This window comes from Misgurnus anguillicaudatus, chromosome 17 (genome assembly GCF_027580225.2).
Source record: "Misgurnus anguillicaudatus chromosome 17, ASM2758022v2, whole genome shotgun sequence".
NCBI classification, from domain to species: domain Eukaryota; kingdom Metazoa; phylum Chordata; class Actinopteri; order Cypriniformes; family Cobitidae; genus Misgurnus; species Misgurnus anguillicaudatus.
The window spans coordinates 7,807,476-7,827,448 of NC_073353.2; the positions used below are offsets into that span (position 1 = coordinate 7,807,476).

Sequence of the window (19,973 nt, forward strand, 5' to 3'; positions counted from 1 at the left end):
TAAAAATTTTGTACGATCTTACAAAAATCACAGGTTGATTGGCTCAAAAGCCGTGAGACAACTGGCATTTGGATAAATTAAAATACAAAAAAACTTTCCAGATAATGTACCTTCGATGTGAACATGAACAGAGAGCTCCCCAGATTTATCAGAAGCCACTTTCTTCCAGATGTTAGCCATTGTAGGCAGCCACTCCTCTACCTGACAATAGTATTGGCCCATATCAGAATGGCCGATGTCTAGTATTGTCAGTGTATAGTGTGTGGTACGTGGCCGTCCAAACACCAGATCCTTATCACTTATTACATTGTGTAAAGTACCATCACGCTTTGCAATGAAGATGATGATTGGTTGGTCTTGCTCCTGTCTTTTGAACCAGGTGACCTCAAAAGCAGACTTGTTACTGGACCAAGACTCTATCTCACAGTTAATGGTAAGTTCAGCCTGCAGACTTGTAATGTTGAGCAATTGATTTTGCTTCTGCACACGCAGTTTACTCTCTGTTTAAGTAAAACACAACATAATATATCATACACATTCAAAATGAATTTTGTCACAAAATCTAGTACGTTTTTAAAGACATCTGCAACATTATAGGCATTGCTCCTGAAGTAAGCTGTGTCCGAAATCGTCTTCTATCATTTTATATGGTGCATTATTTGAGAGGACAGTTATTTTGTAGCAGTGTCCAAAACCATAGTGGACATTACCATTAAGTCTCATTCAATCCCACAGCAGCTAACTAACTGTACGATCACACCGCTGCAGACTTGAGCTTCCAAAGAAGCTCAGGCCGCCCGGTCAAGGAGTTCGGGGAAGCTTGTTGACGCTTTGGTTGCTCTGAAGTCTGTTTTCTCTGAACTAATGTTTGGTAGGAACGAAAGTTTACATTGTATGTTTCTCCGGAATCAGCCAGTGAAGAACGTCTAGGCCAGGGTTCCCCAAATCTTGGAGGGCCAGAGCACTGCAGAGTTTAGCTCCAACCCTGATCAAACACACCTGAGCAAGCTAAGGTCTTCATGATCACTAGAAAATCACAGGTGGGTAAGTTTGATTAGGGTTGGACCTGGACTCTGTGGTGCTCCGGCCCTCCAGGGTGGGAGTTGGGGAACCCTGGCCTAGGCTATATTCCGATTGGTTGCTGGCGTTTTGCCGCTGAACCGCGTCATAGCTCATTACCATAAAGCTGAGCTTCATTCAACTTTCTGATTGACGCTCTAGTCGCTCAAAACGCGACGCCGATGGATTTGACGCTCCTTGCAGCTGAGAGGAGCCAGCTTCTATTGTAAATGAATGACTTCCGGTAACTTTGGAAGCTCAAGTCTGCAGTGTTGGGAAAGTTCACTTTCTACATGAACTAGTTCAGTTCACAGTTCACAAATTTTAAGGTGAACTAGTTCAGTTCATAGTTCAGAAACGTCACGAGGCATCGCGTGTAGGACAAATCGCAGGTATTGCACACCGTACGTGCACGTTAAATAGCGTGAGGTTAGTCAGAGTCTATTTCAACATCCAGAATATGCGTTAGCAGCCTATGTTAATCGTTAACGATTTAGGACAATATGATGTTATTTAGTGTTAAACTATGTGAGTTGCGAGGCAGGGATTTCAGCAGCGTCCAGAGTCAGTGTTTTTTTGAAGACACAAGCAGCGTGAAACACTGACTGGTGGCGGTGTTGCCAGATTTGGGTGTTTTTTCCTCTACACATTAAGGCCTGTTTACAGTGTGTTTTAGCCGGGTTTTCGCCTGGGAAGACTCTATAGAAATCTTGCACCCTATTGAACAATGTTAAACTGAGAGAGCGTGCTGTTCACAAGCACCAGAATGAGCGAGTTCACAGTAATGTTCATTAATCAGTACAGTACATTCAGTTCACGTTTGCCCAAAATATGACAGACTTCATGAACTTTCGTTCAATGAACTTGTTCAGGCACAACAGTGCAAATCGGCGGCGATGTGTACGTAGAGTAAGATTTGGAACAGAACTACAACCAGACAAACTCTTTTGGCCCTGTCACTTTTCAAGTGTTCTTCCCATAGCCTGACTCACTATGGTAAGCCTACAATAACGATGTATATTTTCAATGGTTGGGTCACATTTTGTGGAAAAGTTTAGTTTTTTATATTTGCCCATAAATCATGACCCTATCTAAAGAATGACAGAATGGCTCTTGCATAGTGTTCACAAGCAACAATAATTAGACAAGTCAAAGCAGAACTTCAAAGAAAGAGAAGCATAGCTCCCCCAGTTTTTTATAGTTATCTGAATCTATATAACAATCTAACAGTGGTCAAGTTTAATATGGGGAAGGGTTGATATTTGTGGTTGATGTGCAAAGATGTGATAAAACCTAATTTCATGTTTTAACCACAGATGGTAATAGAGAGGGCACAGTTCAGTAGGTCATCTTTAAGCATGCCTTATGCTAATAAAAATAAACAAAAAGAATGATGGTATGGTTGGATCATTTATGAGATTCTGTACTGAAAAGCTGAAAGTAGATAAAATGTAAAAGATGTGTATTACCAATACTGCGAACTTTGACAATAGTTGAGCCTGATTGGACAGATGCCATTGGTTTCCATTTGCCTTCACAGTCCAGTTTGTACTGGTCAACCATGCACTGGTAGCTTCCACCATCAGCTGTATCTGAGTTTAGTACAACCAGATTAAAAGTACTGGGAGTAGGTCTCGAGAAGCGTAATCTATTATGTTGCTGGTTTTCTGTGTGGTACTGTAGACGGCCATCATACGAGTATGTTAACAAGAATATTCGGCTGGTAGATGTCAGGCTACCAAAAACCCAGCTGAGACTGTAGTGAAGGGTAGGGTCCTCTATCTCTAGATTCAGGGAGCATGCTAGCTCAAACTGATCTCCTTCTTTGATTTCAAGATCCTTATCTGTCCCGTCCATTGTAAAATTGTTGTCTTTTTGATTATTCTCTGTCTCTACATGTACAGATAGCTCTCCAGATTTGTCTTCACCAATTTTTCTCCAGTTGTTTGTGGTTGTCCGAATCCATTCAACAACCTGACAGTGATAAACTCCGATATCAGTGGGGTTGATGTTTGAAACAGTGAGCTTATAACTATTTGCACTTGGGTGTTCAAACATCAAGTCTTTGTCATTAATTGGACTGTGTAAAGTTCCATCACGGCTTGCAGTAAAGATTATAATGGGTCGTTCGTTTAGCCGACGCCTTGACCAAGTCACTTCAAAAACAGATACATCACTCGATCTAGTGATAATCACACAGTCAATGGTAAACCCAGCCTTCGGATTTTTAATGTTGAGGGTTCGGTTCTCCTTCTGAACATCCAGTTTACTCTCTGATTGTATTGAAAATAAACACAAACATTTTTATTCCTTATTAAAGTATTTTGATGATTTTATTTAGTAAAATATAGAGTACCCACCTATAGGATGAACACTAACATCGGTGACACCTGATATGTCACTTGCCTTAGGTGTCCAGTGACCTTTACAATCCAGATGGTACTGCTGAACTTGACAGTAGTAGCCCCCACTATCTTCCTTTATGGATCTAGGAATAGTCAGGTGAAAGACACCAATATCTGAGCTGGAAAAGTAGAATCGTCCCTCCAATTCTGAGTCATGCTTGTACTTTAAACGGCCATCATAACTATAGGTTAACAATGGCACATTAGAGGACTGATTTTGGAACCAGGTAAGGGAGTAGCGGAGAGTGGAATCGGTTCCAACACCATCCACTAAACAATTTAGCATTATCTGCTCTCCCTCTTTAACATTCAGCTGAGTGTTAACCTTATTCATTTTAAAATCATTTCCTGAAAGATACAAGAGAAACATATAACTAAAACAATAAAACATAAATAAAAGATACATTTAAAACAATAAAATGCTTTCTGCATTTCATATTTATATGACTTTTAACACTTGTAATTTATACAAAAACATATAATTAAACAAAGCAAGCTTGGACATTATGGCGTAGCCGCGGCGGCGTACAGGTTCCACGTCAGTTTTCATTTATACTTTTGCGTCGCCGTCCACGTCGACGTGCAAACACCCGCAGTATCCACGCGTGTAACCACAGGAGCAGCGCGACCGTCAAAGAAGAAGAAGCTTTGCAAGTTAAACCACAAGCTTTTGCAAGTTAATCACTACTCAACTTGGCTCATCTTTGTTTTTACCTTCGCAAACGGAAATACCTATTACGCAGTTTTTTTTACCTGATGGGAGGGGTTCTAGTGGACCAATTACAGCGCTTGCGGTTCGCGTAGAACTGACACGCTGTTAAAATTTTGCGAGGTGCATGTCAGGCTACGCAGAGCTACGCACAGGCTACGGATAACCTACGGCATAGAGCTTATGCACGACTATATATCGGGCTTTACATGCACCGTACACAACAATGGCGGCGCCGGATACACACGGAATCCTAGTTTTCCTCATCTTGTACTTCGTGATCAACAAACAAACAAAAACAAATTAATACTTTGATGGCATTGATAAACCTGTGGTGGTTTTCTGTGACGGGAAAGAAACGTAAGCCATTAAAATCTAATAATTTAGGTGAGAGGCACTCGGGCGAAGGAAAAATGGCGGCTGTTGCTTAAAGGGATACTTCACCGATTTAGCATTCAGCTTTGTATCTGTAGAAACCCGGCAGTATTACTGAATGACCATGTTTCCCTCCATCATTTCCCCCTGAGAGGAGAGATATCTGCATTTTGGTTCTGCAAAAAAGTCCTCCGACGATGCAAAAATCGTCATATTACATCATCGGAGGACCCCCCTGCAGAACCAAAATGCAGACACCTCTCCCCCCAGCGGGAAACGATGGAGGGAAACATGGTCATTCAGTAATACTGCCGGGTTTCTACAGATACAAAGCTGAATGCTAAATCGGTGAAGTATCCCTTTAAGTTCACACGACAACATCACGCTTCTGTCATGCTAACAAATTGACCCCAGAGGATCTTATGAAAAACTTTCCATTATTTTACGTGAGGGCCGACAAAAATCGAGCAGGACCAAAACATTTTACAGCTGATCGCTGTAAAAAACTTTCAGCGAGGATGTCCCTAGTATAACCGCAGCAATGACAGTGTTCTTAATATGACAAAAAAGTAAATGTTTTGATTAATGCCATTAATGTTTAATCAGTGTGTACCACTAGTCAACTAAATGAATATAACATGGCAAAGATGAATGCACATTTATATATTGATTCATTAGATTTATAGTATTTGAAAAAAACTTGTCATGGATTTATTGCATTTTGTGGGGAAAAAAATCAGTTTTTATAATAAATCTTTGAAAATCAAATTATGGATTAGAATTTTTATGTGTTTATAACCTAAATATGTTATGTGAAAGTTTGTAAAAAATATTTTTTTAAATATAATTTTACTTTTACTGTCACTTTCTTGGTATAGAAAATATGTTTTTACCGAAATTAGTAAAAATTTATTTATTGCGTTTTGAAACCAAACTCTTCAAAAACATATAAGCAAATATATTTAAAAAAATACATTGTTTCAATCTGTGAAAATCGTATTTATCTATGGAATAAATGAATCTGATTTTTTACTTCTAAAGCATCACTATAGAACTTGATTAAATAAATAGAAAGTCTTTCTTTATAAAGGTCTATATCAGGAATCTTCAATTGAGAACTGTACATTTTTTACCTTTATCTTTGACAACAAGCTCCATGGAAACAGACTTTTTCTGTAGAGAATACCAATCACCAAGGGGATCCTGAAGCCACTCTTCTACCTCACAATGATACTGTCCACTGTCAGAGGTTCTGACCTGGTGGATGGTCAGAAGGAAGGTCTGTTTTTGTCTTTTTTCCAGACGAATTCTTTGGTCCATCTCTAGACCAGCTGCAGGGCCTAATTTTACAACAGCATCTAAGTCCATAGTCGAAAGCATTTGTGACCCAACCAGCCATGTTATTTTGAAATTTGAAGTATTTGTGGTTGACTCTGTGACTGAGCATTCAAGCTTAACATCAGTATTTACAGGGATTTGCAAAGAAGACCTGGGTCTGGACAGAGTCAACTTGCTGACTGTTAATAGAGAGGAAAAATCCAAGAAATTATTATTTTTGTAATTTTACACTTACACAACCAGACAAAATGTTTTTTAAGCTTGCTTAAAGGTCCCGTTTTTCCTGTGTTTTGAAGCCTTGATTGTGTTTATGGTGCTCAATATAATATGTGTTTTTGACAGTATTGACATCATTTAACCGGGAAGTAGAGGGCTGTAATCCAAACCAAGATACTGCCGCTTATCTTTTTGAACTAATAAACAGTATTATTTACCAGGTTTTTTTACTGTCACAGCTAATGGGTTGGAGTTCTTGCTGGCTTTCTGTATATCCTTCTGATATGCATCCACTTGGCACATGTACTTTCCTTCCTGTTGTTTGGTGTAGTTCATAACCCTGAGAGTAAAACTTGGGAATCCCTGGAAAATCTGAACAGACAGCTGGTAGTTTCTCTGTTCTGCTCCCCAGGCAATTTCTCCAGTGTGGTGTATAGATAAAATTTTTAACTGAGTAGATGAGTTTGAGGTCCAAAACATCCAGTGTACAGCCAGAGGCACTTTGGGCCCTTTGACTGTGCATATTAGTTCTACTGTTGAACCTATAGTCACATCTACTTCACGACTTTTCAATGATACACTTAGTACTGAAAAAAAAACACAGTTATTTAACACACTGGTATCATTAACATGCAATAGAAATATCAGTCCCGGGCTCAATTTGTGCGTGAGTACAGTGCATTCAGAAAGTATTCTTTATTCAACTCTTCAAAGTATTTTTTCAATTTTGTTATGTTACAGCCTGATACTACAATGTTTCAAATTGTTGTTGTTTTTTTCTTATTTATCTAAGCTTGGTACCCCATAATTACAAAGTGAAAACAGAATTGTAGAAATATAAAAAATATTGACTATTGTAACTCATTACTGCTGGTGTCATGCAAATAAAGTAAATAACCTTCAGCCGGGCCAAATGCAGCTACAAGACTGCTTACAAGATCAAAGAAGTATGAAGTATGATCACCTGTCAAATATTGCATACATTTACAATATTGCTAATCACATAAAGGGGCGGTTTCCCGGACCAAGATTAGCTTAATCCAGGACTAGGCCTTAGTTTAATTAGGAAATATAACTAGTTTTAACAAACATACCTTACTAAAAACATTACCTGTGTGCATTTTGAGGAAAAACAAAGGGCACTGGTGTATTTTAAGATAAGTAAGTGCAAGTTGTTTTCAGTTTGGAGAGCTCTTAAAAGTGTTTAAGTCTAAGACTAGTCTAATCCCTGTTCGGGAAACCGCCCCATAAAGCCCTAAATTATCCAGTGCCTCTGTATTTTTGCTGCTATCAGAGTACAATCCAGAATTCTGCGAGCAAAATGTTTGTCATTGTGACACTGAAGGTTCCAAAGAGCACTGTGATATTCACAAATCGAAGAAGTATTGGCACAACCAGGACTCTTTCAAGAGCTTGTAGCCTGGTCAAACTGAGCAATATGCAGTAAGGGCTCATTGTAAAAGAAGTGACCAAGAGCCCAATGGTCAAACAACAATCATCACTGCAGCCCATCACCAATCTAGGCTTTATGGCTAGACGAAAGCCTCTCCTCATAGTACTCAATACTGAAATACTTATGTAATTTTTTTATGTAATTTTTTTAAATTCTGTTTTTACGTTGTTGTTGTTATGGGTGTAGACAATAAGAAAATAATGCATTTAAATGATTGTAGTATCAGACTGCAACATAACAAAATTAAAACATGAAGGATGGATGAATTCTTTGTGAATGCACTGCATGTACAGTATTCCATCTTACTTATTTATATATGAGGAGCTTAGATGGAATAGCTGCTAAATGCCACCCCTGTCAAAAATGAGGTAATGATATAAATTGAAGCAGTATGATATGTTAATCAAATACCTTTGTTTCAAATCAGCTTAATCCCTGCCTCAGGTCATTTAGAATTAACACTTGCTGGCAGAATCCACTAAACACCAGGTGCATTTTCAGCAAAGTCCTCTAAGTGCATAGAATATTAATTTCACATTTAAACTTGGGTCCCTTGTGAGTTCTTCGACTGCATTATCATACGAATGTGGCAGTTACATGAATCACTTAATTTTTACATTCTGACTTTCATCATTTCTAGTTGCACTTTTAGTGATTTTGTGTTAAAATTTACTTTAGTTACATTTGTAAAAAACTAAAGCATTTTAATTACTGACTAAGAACCTTTTCATTGCCATTAAAGTAAACCTACTGAACTTAAACATAAAAAGCTAATTTACATGAAAACAAAAGTTTGCATCTAAACTCCTCATACATTAGTTATTTACTGTGTTCACATTTCTTCTTGACCCCAATGAAAGATGTAATTATATTGTAGTCTTACCTATAGAATTAACAGAAATGGCTTTTTGTTGAGATTGAATATTTCCTTTTTTCATCCTGCCATTGCTTTCTATAATCCATTCAGACACAATGCACTTGTATTCACCACTGTCAGATGTTTTAGCTGCACCAATCTCCAGGGTGAAGTTTCCATCTGGAGAACGGAATGTTTGAATATCTCTGCTCTGATATTTTATCCCAGGCTCTGACATCACTCCGTCATTGGTCAGACTAATAATATCACTATAGGAATCTCCAGAGTCTTTCTTGTGTTGCCATAACACTGATAAAGGACCTTGAAATCCTGAGACTGAGCAGATTAGTTGTAGAAATTCTCCCTCCGTCACAGCATCACTCTTCACCACCATGACCACTGCCAGGACGTTTTCTGATCAGAGACATTCAAAAAAATATTAATAATAATAATAATCCGTAACTTTTTGGTAAAAAGAAAACAAAAATTAGATTAGTAAGCGCATAAAAATCAGTACTCAAAACCATCTTACTGCGATTCACAACATTAGGTTAACAATAATTTAAAATTATATTTTTTCATTATATATTTATAATGAAATTTGATTTCATGGGAATTGTAAGTTTGACTTAGTTTGATTTTGACCCACATGCTTTTGCAAACATTCATTACTCCAATTTGATTTCACCCCTGTATGCTTTGGCACCTGAGCCAGTTGAAACTGAAAGAACACAACTTCTACTTAAAGTACTCTTCGGATACATTGTCTTTTTAAAGATGTCTTTCCACCTCTGTGTGTTCTTGGATGCGATAGATATGTAATCCTGTATTACAAACACAAAGCACTTCGGTTGAGTGCTTGAGTTTTCAGCATGCTTTTGTGCATGGGACATGCCCATCAGAAAGTTTTTCCCCCGGATGGGCTGAGGGATGAAGCAGGTTTCGTCTTTCGACAGGCTCACTGTGATGTTCCCAGCCCGTGATGATGATGAGTCACATCACAGCATCGAATGCAAAAGAATCTTCTAGGCTGAAGTGCATGAGGAGCATGAAATTCCTGGAAAACACCTTTCTTGATCGTTCTTACATAACCAGCTTTGCTACCCTGAACTTCCTCAATGGAGGTTGAGTGTGTAATTATGATGCATTACTGCCTGCAAACCAGTGCCACTTGGAGAGGTAGCAAGGCTTCTTTTCAAGACGTTAAAGCTGTCCTCGTCACTTATGGTAAATACTTACACTGCTGTGGTTCAAGCCGCCTCTACCCTGAACACAATTGCTATCCTGCAGGTCCATTAGGCCAAGCGGTTATAAGATATGCACAAGAGTAGGAGTAAAAATCACAGGGTACTTCATGATAAATGGATCACGATAACGATAGTATCACAGTGGGACGATTCTGTGATAACTGACAACATGCCCAGGAAAATGTAAAGTGCCAATTTTGTCTATTTTATTCAAGTTCACAAAAAGTTTTTTAGTAGCTACAGTGTTCCAGACTAGCATTTGTATCGCGATGCATCCTTTCTAACATGTTGCATTGGTAAAAAACAGATTTATCTGCTCCCTGCTCAGTCAGCATGGAGACAGCTTACAGCAATTGGAATGAAAGGGAAGGAGAGGAAGGCAGTAGGCAGCAGGACTCGCAAGAGGGCACCAACTCAAGCTACCAAAAGTAATAAAGAGCAATACCCCCAAAGTCTCCCGAGAGGGGGTGAGAGACTCAAAAGGACAGACACAACGGTAACGGCCAGGAATGAAATACGGACACAGAGACGTCTCACCCAAACAACATTAACTTGGGTGACATTGGAAGAAAAGTGTCATTGTGGATAAACCTGCAAGAACAAAAGAGGGCTGAAGATACACCAAAGCCAAACCAAGTGTGGAAAAGAGGGGTCACAGAAGCAGCGCACAGTGGTAGCACCTGCTGAGACGCAGGAGAACTCCAGGTAGGAAGCACCCCACAGTACTGGAGATCTCTCAGCATCTGTGTCACCTTAAGACCTCAACCTACCTAATATCACCCAAGGGAGTCAACCCCACCCTGCGAGGGAACGAATCAAATGCCCCAGGATGAGTGATAAAAAAGTGGTACCTACTAGATCAAGACCTCAACAAAGTGCTAGAAGTCACACTAGCAGGAACGGCTGAGGAGAAAGTCAATACTATCACAACAATAACCTGGCAAGGGAGCGTTTTGGAATAGAGGAGAAGAGAACCAACATTAAGCCTGCACACCAGCCAAGTAGAGGAGAGGGAAATGCATCATCTGAGGGGATAAATAAAGACTCTTTCCAAGTAGTTCAAATGAGCTTTTGTTAATGAAAAGAAGGCATCAAGGACTTGATGAGTCAACTCCGGGAATGCCTCTGCAGACTCCAAAAAGCAGAAAGCACAAAAACTCCCAGTTTACAAAAGACCACTTCCGATTTACCAGAACTCTGCTGTGTGAAGCAAAATCTGGAAGGCTGATCAGCCACAGAGCAGATGTGGAAACCCACAATGACACCTACAGATACTAGGCCCTGGACACCAATCCAAGCGTCAATAGTATAAAGACCCCAGCAAAAGATCTCAACATCAGTAAACCATCCTGGAAGGAAGTCCATGAGGTGGTTGTCCAAGATGTAAACCCTACAAGGTATATAAAAAATGTCCAATGCTCCTCCAGAGGCTGTGGAAGCTGTTCCGAAAGATCTGGAGAAAGGGTACCATTCCATCAAGCTGGAAGAAGGCAGATGGCTGATTCATGCCAAAGGAAGAGAACTCCTCAACCATTGACCAATTCAGAACAATCTTACAGTTGAGTATAGAATGCAAGATCTTCTTTTCACTACTGGCCAAGAGAATGACCTCTTACATGACAGAGAATAGACACATCAACACTGCTATCCAGAAAGGTGGAATTCCAGGCTTGAGGCTAAAGCCAGCAAGGGCACCCTAACTGTTGTCTGGCTGGATTTGACCAGTACCTATGGATCAATCCCTTACACCCTCATCCATGGAGAAATAGACCACTACCAAATCCTGCAGTACATTAAGAAAATGATCACCAGCTACCTTGGTGGAATACAGCCCATTTAACAACTCAGTGGCAAAGTCTGGAAAAGGTGATCATAACTGGCTGCACAATCTCTCCCATTCTCTTCGTCATGGGCGCAAACCTCCTAATTACTGCTGTGAAGAAGGTCCAAAAGGTCCAAAAATGGAGTCAGGCATCCGACAACCCCCAATAAGAGGTTACATGGATGACCTTACTGTGACGACCACAACCCATGTGGAGACGAGGTGGGTGCTAACTGCTCTGGACCACATGGCAATGTGGGCCAGAATGAAGTTTAAGCCAAAGAAATCCAGGATCTTGGTGATAAGGAACGGGAAGTTGACCAACAGGTTCAAGTTGCATGTGCAAGGGAAAGTGATTCTATCGATAGAGAAGAATCCAATCAAGTGCCCTGGAAAGTGGTTTAATGACTCACTTACAGACATAAACAACATAGCCAGTACGGAAAAGCAGATGGATGAATGGCTGAGGATGATTGAAAAATCAGGGTTCCCTTGGAAATTTAAAGCTGGCTCTATTAACACGGACTGTTTCCAATAATTATGTGGCTGCTGACTGTGTATGAGGTCCTGATGACATGCATTGAAGGATTGGACAGGAGTATCAATAAGTACCTCCGAAGCTGGTTGGGAATCCCTCTAAGTTTTACTGCGGTAGGCCTCTATATAAGATCAGGGCAGCTCCAGCTACCGCTGTCTTCCGTGATCGAGGAATTCAAAGTTGCAAAGTGCAGAGTCCTATTGAGATATATAGAGACTTACAGGGTGAACAAGTCAGACATGCAGGTGCCATGACAAGATCAGGTCGCAAGTGGGCAACTGATTTGTCTGTTGCACAAGCTGAGAGAATGTTAAAGCTGCGTGATGTAATTGGAGCACCATGTACAGGGATACAGTGTCTTGGAACAGTACAGGAAGGCAGGAACCAGTGAAAGAAAAGCCATGATTCAAGAGGAGGTATGTAACCTGGAAGAGGAAGGACGAAGATAAAGGGCAGTGGACCTAGCTTCCCAGGGAGCCTTGACCAGATAAGATCTTCCCAAGAGAAAGATTACCTGGGTGGACCAACTGTGAAAAAGAGGGGTCACAGGAGCAGTGCACAGCAGTAGGACCTAGTGAGATCTTCAGGCAGGAAGCACCCCACAGTACTGGAGATCTCTCAGCACCTGTGTCACCTCAAGACTTCAGGAGGGACCTACCTGATGTCACGCCAGGGAGCCAACCCCACCCTGTGAGGGAACGAATCAAATGGCCCAAGATGAGTGATAACAAAAAGTGGTACCTACTAGATCAAGCCCTCAACAAAGTGCTAGCGCAACACTGGCAGGGACGGCTGAGCAGAAAGTCAAAACTATCACAACAATAACCTTTAACCAGGCAAGGGAGGGTTTGGGAATTGAGGAGAAGTAAATCAAAATTAAGCCTGCACACCAGCCAAGTAGAAGAGAGGAAAATGCATCATCTGAGGGGAGAAATAAAGACTTTTACCAAGCAGTTCAAAGGAGCTCTTGATGATGAAAGGAAGGCATCAAGGGCTTGACGAGTCAACTCCAGGAGTGCCTCTACAGACTTTGAAAAGCACTCTACGGATCTATGGAGACTGGAACCATTCCGCATATCCTTCCTGCTGAGATCAGTGTATGACACACTCCCAACCCCAACAAACTTGCATAAGTGGGGTATGACAGAGGACCCATTGTACAAACTTTGTGGGGAGAGGGGCATCATGGCACACATCCTGTCCGGGTGTAAAAAAGCACTCACCCAGGGTAGGTATAGATGGCACCACAACAAGGTGCTCGTGACACTTAGAGCAGGAGAGGAAAATTAAACGGCAACCACTTCAGAAATCAACATCAATCCAGTTTGTAAGGGAGGGGGAAAAGCCACCAACCAAATCGACCACCAGAACCAGTCTGCTACAAAAGACCCAATCATGGGAAATGAAGGTCGACCTGGGAGGAAGGCTACAGTTCCTCCAGCTTGTCCAGACAACCCTAAGGCTGGATGTGGTACTGTGGTCTGAAGAGGGGAAGCAGGATGGGGGAGGCTGCGGAAAGAGCCTCTTGCTGGTTATGAAGGAGAAGGGAGTAGTTAAGCTGCAAGCCAGGAGGGGAAGATGGGCAATGACTTGTCCACCACTGCAGACCCACCATCAAGAGGGTGTTGCGGATATGGGTCAAAACACCCAATGAACGATGGGTACCGCCTGATGACATTAACCCCTCCTGGCAAAGGCTACATTCACTTAAGGTGAATGAAAGTGAGAAGCATCATTGGATGTATTTGCTATTCGACTGATCCCGACAAGTTAATAGACATATGCGCTAAATTAGAGAAAAGTGAGTGGGTCCAATATCCAATATCATTAGTCTTAAAAAGTGGTCTTATAATGGTTCAGACGCCCATGTACAAATCCAATTTGTGGAAACTATCTGTACACTCTAAGAAAGGATGTGTTCATTTTTTACACATTGTTATGTATTATACTATTTAACACATTATGTGGTATTTTAACACAGTATATGTGTCATTTGTGTTGATTTTGTGTTAAAATAAATAAAATGACATGTGTCTAGTTAGGGACAACACATTAAATTTGTTATGCTTAACTTAACACAAAATGTGTTGTTTTAACACAACCGTTTTAAGAGTGTACCAAATTAAATTGCATAACATAATTTTTTTTCTTTGCATTGGACCGCACTGCATCATAAAGGGGTGAATCGCATCGTACCGCATAGGTAGCTGCTCATATGTATCTTTACTGTATCGTGTCAAAGGTTTTGCATCGAGATGCATATCGCATCATACTCAGTTATGGAGGTGCTCATCCCTTATACATACTGTTATCCTTTACACGTTTCTTGTTTTTTTATCCAGTTTTCCTGACCTGGGCGCCTGATACCTTTATTCTCATCTGTAATGTTGGTGTTAATTTATGATCTTGCTCTCTATCTCTTATCTATGCAATTTCTAATGACTCCGCACCTTCTTGTGGTTGAATCTGTGTTTAACTTCAACTTTACATGGGGCTGCGTGGACCATCTGTAGATTATTTAAAGCATAGTAACAAAGAATAGACGTGTCGTGCAAATGAGTGGTAAAAACACGGTTCCACATTCAGTTTTTTGTAGGCTTGCAATCTACTCGTCTTTCAAAATGAAATAACAACTAGAAAAATAATTTGCAGGTCACATATGCATGAGAATTTAGTTTATTAATGTATGATATGGATATTTGATTCATGCTTATCGGTTCTCGTATCGCACGGAGACAGACAACGATGCATCTCCATACCGATGCATTGTCCCACCCCTACACAAGGGTATGATCCAGTGCTTTTGCAGACCCAGTGCTTATGATGACCTAGTCCTCCAGGTGACAAAGGTGACAGCATGTGCCCTGGGACGAACTTTGGTGGTCCAAGAGCATCACCTTTTGCTCAACCTTGTGCAGATGAGAGACGCAAGAAAGTTAAGTCAGAACAGAAAGCTAGTCAGAACAGTCCATCTCGGTTGCACCTCCAGTTAACTAAACTCCACACTCCCCTGACACAGACAATTTCTTCGGTTCACCTTCCAGGGGAGGTCATATTAGTACAAGAACCTTTCCTTCGGCGAAAGCAAGCTCCCCTGTCCAAAATCTCTCTTTTTTTTTTAAATGAAACTGGACCCTATATCCATGGTGGAGCAACTTACTGATGAACACACTCAGTCAGACATTTGTAGAGCTACAGGTTGTGCTACGCTTAAAACATTTACTAGACTTTATAATCTCTGGGTAGAGCCAGTTTCAGATGGTGTTTTACATAGTGCCAACATGTGAATGGGGTGCTGGCTGGGCATACAGCTTGTGCCTTCTCCCCTGGTGCCAGGTGAGTCAGTGCATTGTGTCTTAGCTACTTTACCTGGTTCTTAAGTATTTACCCCTTCAAGTGATCCTCTGTAACTGAGCTTAGTCCTCTATATGCAGTGACTCCAATCATGAACAGGTACTCTATAAGGTTCCTAGGTGGTAACCTTTGTACTCCTCATGACACAGTTTGCCCTGCCTCAGTTATTGTATTTGTTCACGCCCTCAGTGAAGTGGTTCCTTTGTTGTGTTGTCCCCAGTTGGTTAGATCATTATTCAATTTGGTCAGGGATGACAAATTCCCAAGAAGAAAACCCCAAGTGTCATCGACACAATGTCTTGTTCTCTCCATCAGGGAACTGAGATCACAGTCATAACCCAGATCTATTACTTACTTGTGATTGTAAACTACTTCTTTAGATCTGCTGGCTCCTTAGATTGAATGTTAATGGGCAGAGCCAACAGAGATGATCTGTTGTTATTTTTTTGTAGGCAGGTCATATGAAATTGAATCTGCTCTTGTGACTTTACTAACCAGCAATTTGAGACTGTTCTCGATTATATAAACAGACCCAATACCTATACATCTGAATGGTGGTCTAAATTACATAATATGCACTGTGCTAGTGTATGAATTTAAGAAGGGTAGTTTTACCCCAAAACAGTTTTTCACTAAAATGGAGGAATAAGCATTTTCCAGATGATGTTAGTGGATGAAAATTACTTTGTTTATTATATTTTAATGCCATGGTTATTTGTTTTCTCCAGCATGACATTAGTTTCCATCAGACTAAAGTGTAATCATCTCCGCAGGTGAGCTTTGGCCACTACAAAACCGCAATGGTTGAGTGTGTTAATTGTTCAGTGTTCCACACTGCATTTTTTCAGTTGAATGAGTGCATCGTCCAGGTACCTAAAGTGCACCCTTTTGAATTTTCCACACACTATTCACACTATTTATGCTACAAAATGACATATAATTGTGTATATGCATACGAAATTTGGGATGTACATTCAGTTTAAATTTCAATGAGGAGAGGAGAAATATTAGAAGAGAGGAGAAATATTCTAGTATCACATTGTATTTACCTTTGGCAGTGACGCTTACAGTCATTTGTCTAGACAGCTGGGTTTGTATTTTTGTAAAAGTGCCGTCCTTATTCATATTTTCCTGCTTTACTTCACACTGGTATTGGCCCTGGTCATCAGCTCTAGCTGAACGGATGGTAAGGAGGTAGTCCATATGACTGGTTTTTACTGCTCTCAGCTCTGCTTCGGCCTCTCTCTTTTTGTAATCATCAAACACAGTGAGCACCCCAGAGGGTCCAATCTGGGCAACTTTATTTTTGTCTTTTATCCAAGTTACTGAATAAAAACTATCAAGAAGTTTTTGTGCCTTTACACTGCATCGGATCTCCAGTGCATCTCCTTCCTGTAAGGGCCCCTTCGAGGCCTCTATATTAGTCATGAATGAATCAGGGGCCACTTCTAAAATAAAGAAAACAGAATAAGATGAAACCCAATTTTATGTAATGTCACCGTAAAACAAGACACATCTTTTTCACATTGTTAATGCTATCCACAATTTACATCAGTGGTTTTCAACCGGTGGGATAAAAATAGCCTCTGATTAAAAACAATGGTAAATGCAAACAATAATGTGCTACTAACCATATAATTATACATAATGTTATTTTCAAAAAGAGGTTGAAATGCTTTCTACAGCATGTCAAAAACTCTGCGTCCAGTAAAATTTTAGGGCACTGTTGCACATTTTTTGGTGGAAGTCAAATTAAGCAGATGAGAACATACATGCAAATAATACAATGCAAACCACATTATACTTTATATAGGTTAACCTGTGAATATTAGCTGTTGAATTTTATTTGTACTATTTACTTAATGATTTTATTTTATGTAAATTATGACATTATGCTTGAATTATTGTCTGTCTTCCCAATGTTATTTCTAGTTTTATGAATGTGGTTTCTGAAGCATAACCAGTTGATAATCACTGTTATAAACTTTAGGATCTAAAAAGTATTATAAAAACAAAATTTCACCAATTCGCTTTATCTCCACATTAGCGGGTGTGGTGGTTTTGTGGGCAATCTGGGTCCACAAACGGTCTGGGTCTTGGATCCACTCAATGGCTTTGCAGTACAACTTTCCACTGTCTGACTGCTGCACTTGAAGCATCTTCAGTCTGAAGGTTGTGTCCCCAACTTTTTCCATGCTGAGAAGTCCTGAACGGTAGCTTTCCTCATATCCAGCCCCGGGTTTTACAGTTAGATCCCTGTCCAGAGTAATGATCGGACGGGGGCTCACATCCTCTTTACCATAAAGAAACCAGGTGACCGACAGATGAGTGTGTTGAAAAGTCTGTGTGGAGACCTGACACTCAAGTTGAAGAGAGTCACCCTCAGACATGCTTAGAGTAGCAGAGCCTAAATATGATGCTACCAGGGTGTCCTCAATCACTGTAGACAAAAAAGATTTGGTTAATTTTTTCATTAAAACAAATAATTATAGCAGTGGCGGCAGGTGATTTATCTTCTGAGGGGCGCAAATTCAAAATATGTGTTCGGAATGTCACATGTGCTCATCAAATTGTGTGTCCATTGCGTCATGTGAACCTATGTACATTATGTCATGTCAAAATACCCTTCTATTTCGGCACGTTGCGTGATGCACATGGTTTACGTTGTGCCGAACACATATTTTGACACACATGATGATGGGCTAAATGTTGTGACGAGCTTTGCATCTTTACTCAAATTTTGGAATTTTGAGTACAGGTAAATAACACATATGTTAATCTGCCATTATTTACATCTCAAATTGCTAAATATCAGTAAAATTTTTAAACAGTAACTTCAATAAATATTATCAGCTTACCATTAACTGTTGTTTCTGCACCATAGGTTCCAAGATATGCACCATCAGTGTTTGGGGTGTGACAGAGGAAAACCCCTGCATCACTTTCCAGCAAAGTATTGATCTTCAAGAGAACTGAAGATCCTGACAACCTCTCAATCTCAATATCTTTATTACGTACCCTATTACCGAAGTGTGCGTAGGCGAAGTTTGAATCTTTAGTACTGATTACATTCCACTCTATAGCTTTCTTGAGAGTAAATTCAAAATCTTGCTGAAATGGGCCTTTGAACCCACTCACATTACAGGATATTGAGATGGGATATCCTTTCACTCGATACAAAGGACCCTCCTGGATCTGGACCAGACGTTGACTGTAACACACATCTGTATGGAGAGTGGCATTAGACAGAAATAATGCACATTTGCATTCAAAACAATCTAATAGGAGTAGATCACCCCATAACAAGTGTTACCATTTACTCATTCTATGTTTATTCCAAACTCATCTGACCTACTTTAATTAACTCAAAAATAAGAGCTTAATAAAAATATGGCCATGTACACACTGCAGTCAAATATGGTTGCTACATTTATTTAAAACAGAGTTAGTAATTTAAAGTGACAACTGCATCCGTGCTGCTTCCAAATAAGGACTTTTATTTTAAAATAACTTATTGATGAGTTATACTGCAATCTAGTGGTTGTGGTTTGTACAGTTTTAACAGAGAGCAGTGCAGAGCACACGATTCATGTATATATTACCATAACTTGCTAAATTTTCCACCGATTTTCAAATGGTTTGGTTTCTTACAAACGTTATCAACGTGGTTATAATTCTGGATGCTTTAACATGTTTCATGAAAATTATTTATAAGTATGCAGTGTCATAGGTAGATTTTTAACAAACCAAACCGTTAAAATTCAGCAGAAAATTGAACAAGTTATGATCATTTAAATGTACATGCACCATTAAAACACAATGCTACGAGTGAGCGAGCTGTCTGAGGTAAGATGGCCACCAGGTGCGGACGTCAACCTTCATTGGCAGCTCGGACGAGACATCTGGCATTTATTATACATATTTATGCACAGAGCTGTATTTCACAGAGAAGCTAGGCAAAATCGCGTTCATAATTGGAGCTGATTTTTCATGATTATGAACATGTTTTTGCCTAGCTTTCGGTGAAATATGGCTCTGTAAATGCTACTCCATCTGAAAGCAGGTGATGACGATTTACTACTAATCACCGAACCAACTTTACTGATGAGACACGCATGAGAATCGGAGGATCACAGGCGTTTTATTTGCCTAGCTCTACTAGTGGAGCAATCTTCTAATCCACTCTCTGTCATCCCTCATTATTAAAAAACAGATAGGTTATGGACCTGAGTCATCAGAGCAGGCAAAAAGAATTTGCTCTGTACGTATACTTCATCCTGAAGCAGGACTTAACATGTTGTGGCAAAGACTTGAGGAAAGATATGGAGCACCAGAGGTGATGGAGTATGCTTTGTTAAATAAACTGGAGGATTTTCCAAGGTAACAAAGATAGTCACAAACTCAGAGAGTTAGGAGACATCCTACTGGAACTGGAATGTGCTAAAACTGAGGGATACCTTTCTGGTCTTGCATATTTGGACACAGCTCGCGGATTAAAACCAATAGTGGAAAAACTCCCATACAGCCTACAGGAAAAATGGGTGACTGAAGGATTTAAATACAAGGAACAGTACAAGGTACCATTCCCACCATTCATAATC

General features: G+C 40.1%; 1 protein-coding gene across 1 annotated transcript in view; it reads right to left on the reverse strand.

The window, feature by feature from the left end:
* cd101 (CD101 molecule) overlaps positions 1-19,973 on the reverse strand; it is a 30,588-nt gene that overhangs the window by 1,217 nt on the left and 9,398 nt on the right. The window contains exons 2-10 of the mRNA XM_055216188.2: positions 18,231-18,596; positions 17,396-17,812; positions 16,422-16,820; positions 8,439-8,825; positions 6,321-6,689; positions 5,682-6,065; positions 3,420-3,812; positions 2,529-3,332; positions 111-500 (exon numbers count right to left, since the gene is read on the reverse strand). Of these exons, the coding sequence (XP_055072163.2) occupies positions 111-500; positions 2,529-3,332; positions 3,420-3,812; positions 5,682-6,065; positions 6,321-6,689; positions 8,439-8,825; positions 16,422-16,820; positions 17,396-17,812; positions 18,231-18,596 (3,909 nt within the window). The remainder of the gene's footprint in view (positions 1-110; positions 501-2,528; positions 3,333-3,419; positions 3,813-5,681; positions 6,066-6,320; positions 6,690-8,438; positions 8,826-16,421; positions 16,821-17,395; positions 17,813-18,230; positions 18,597-19,973) is intronic.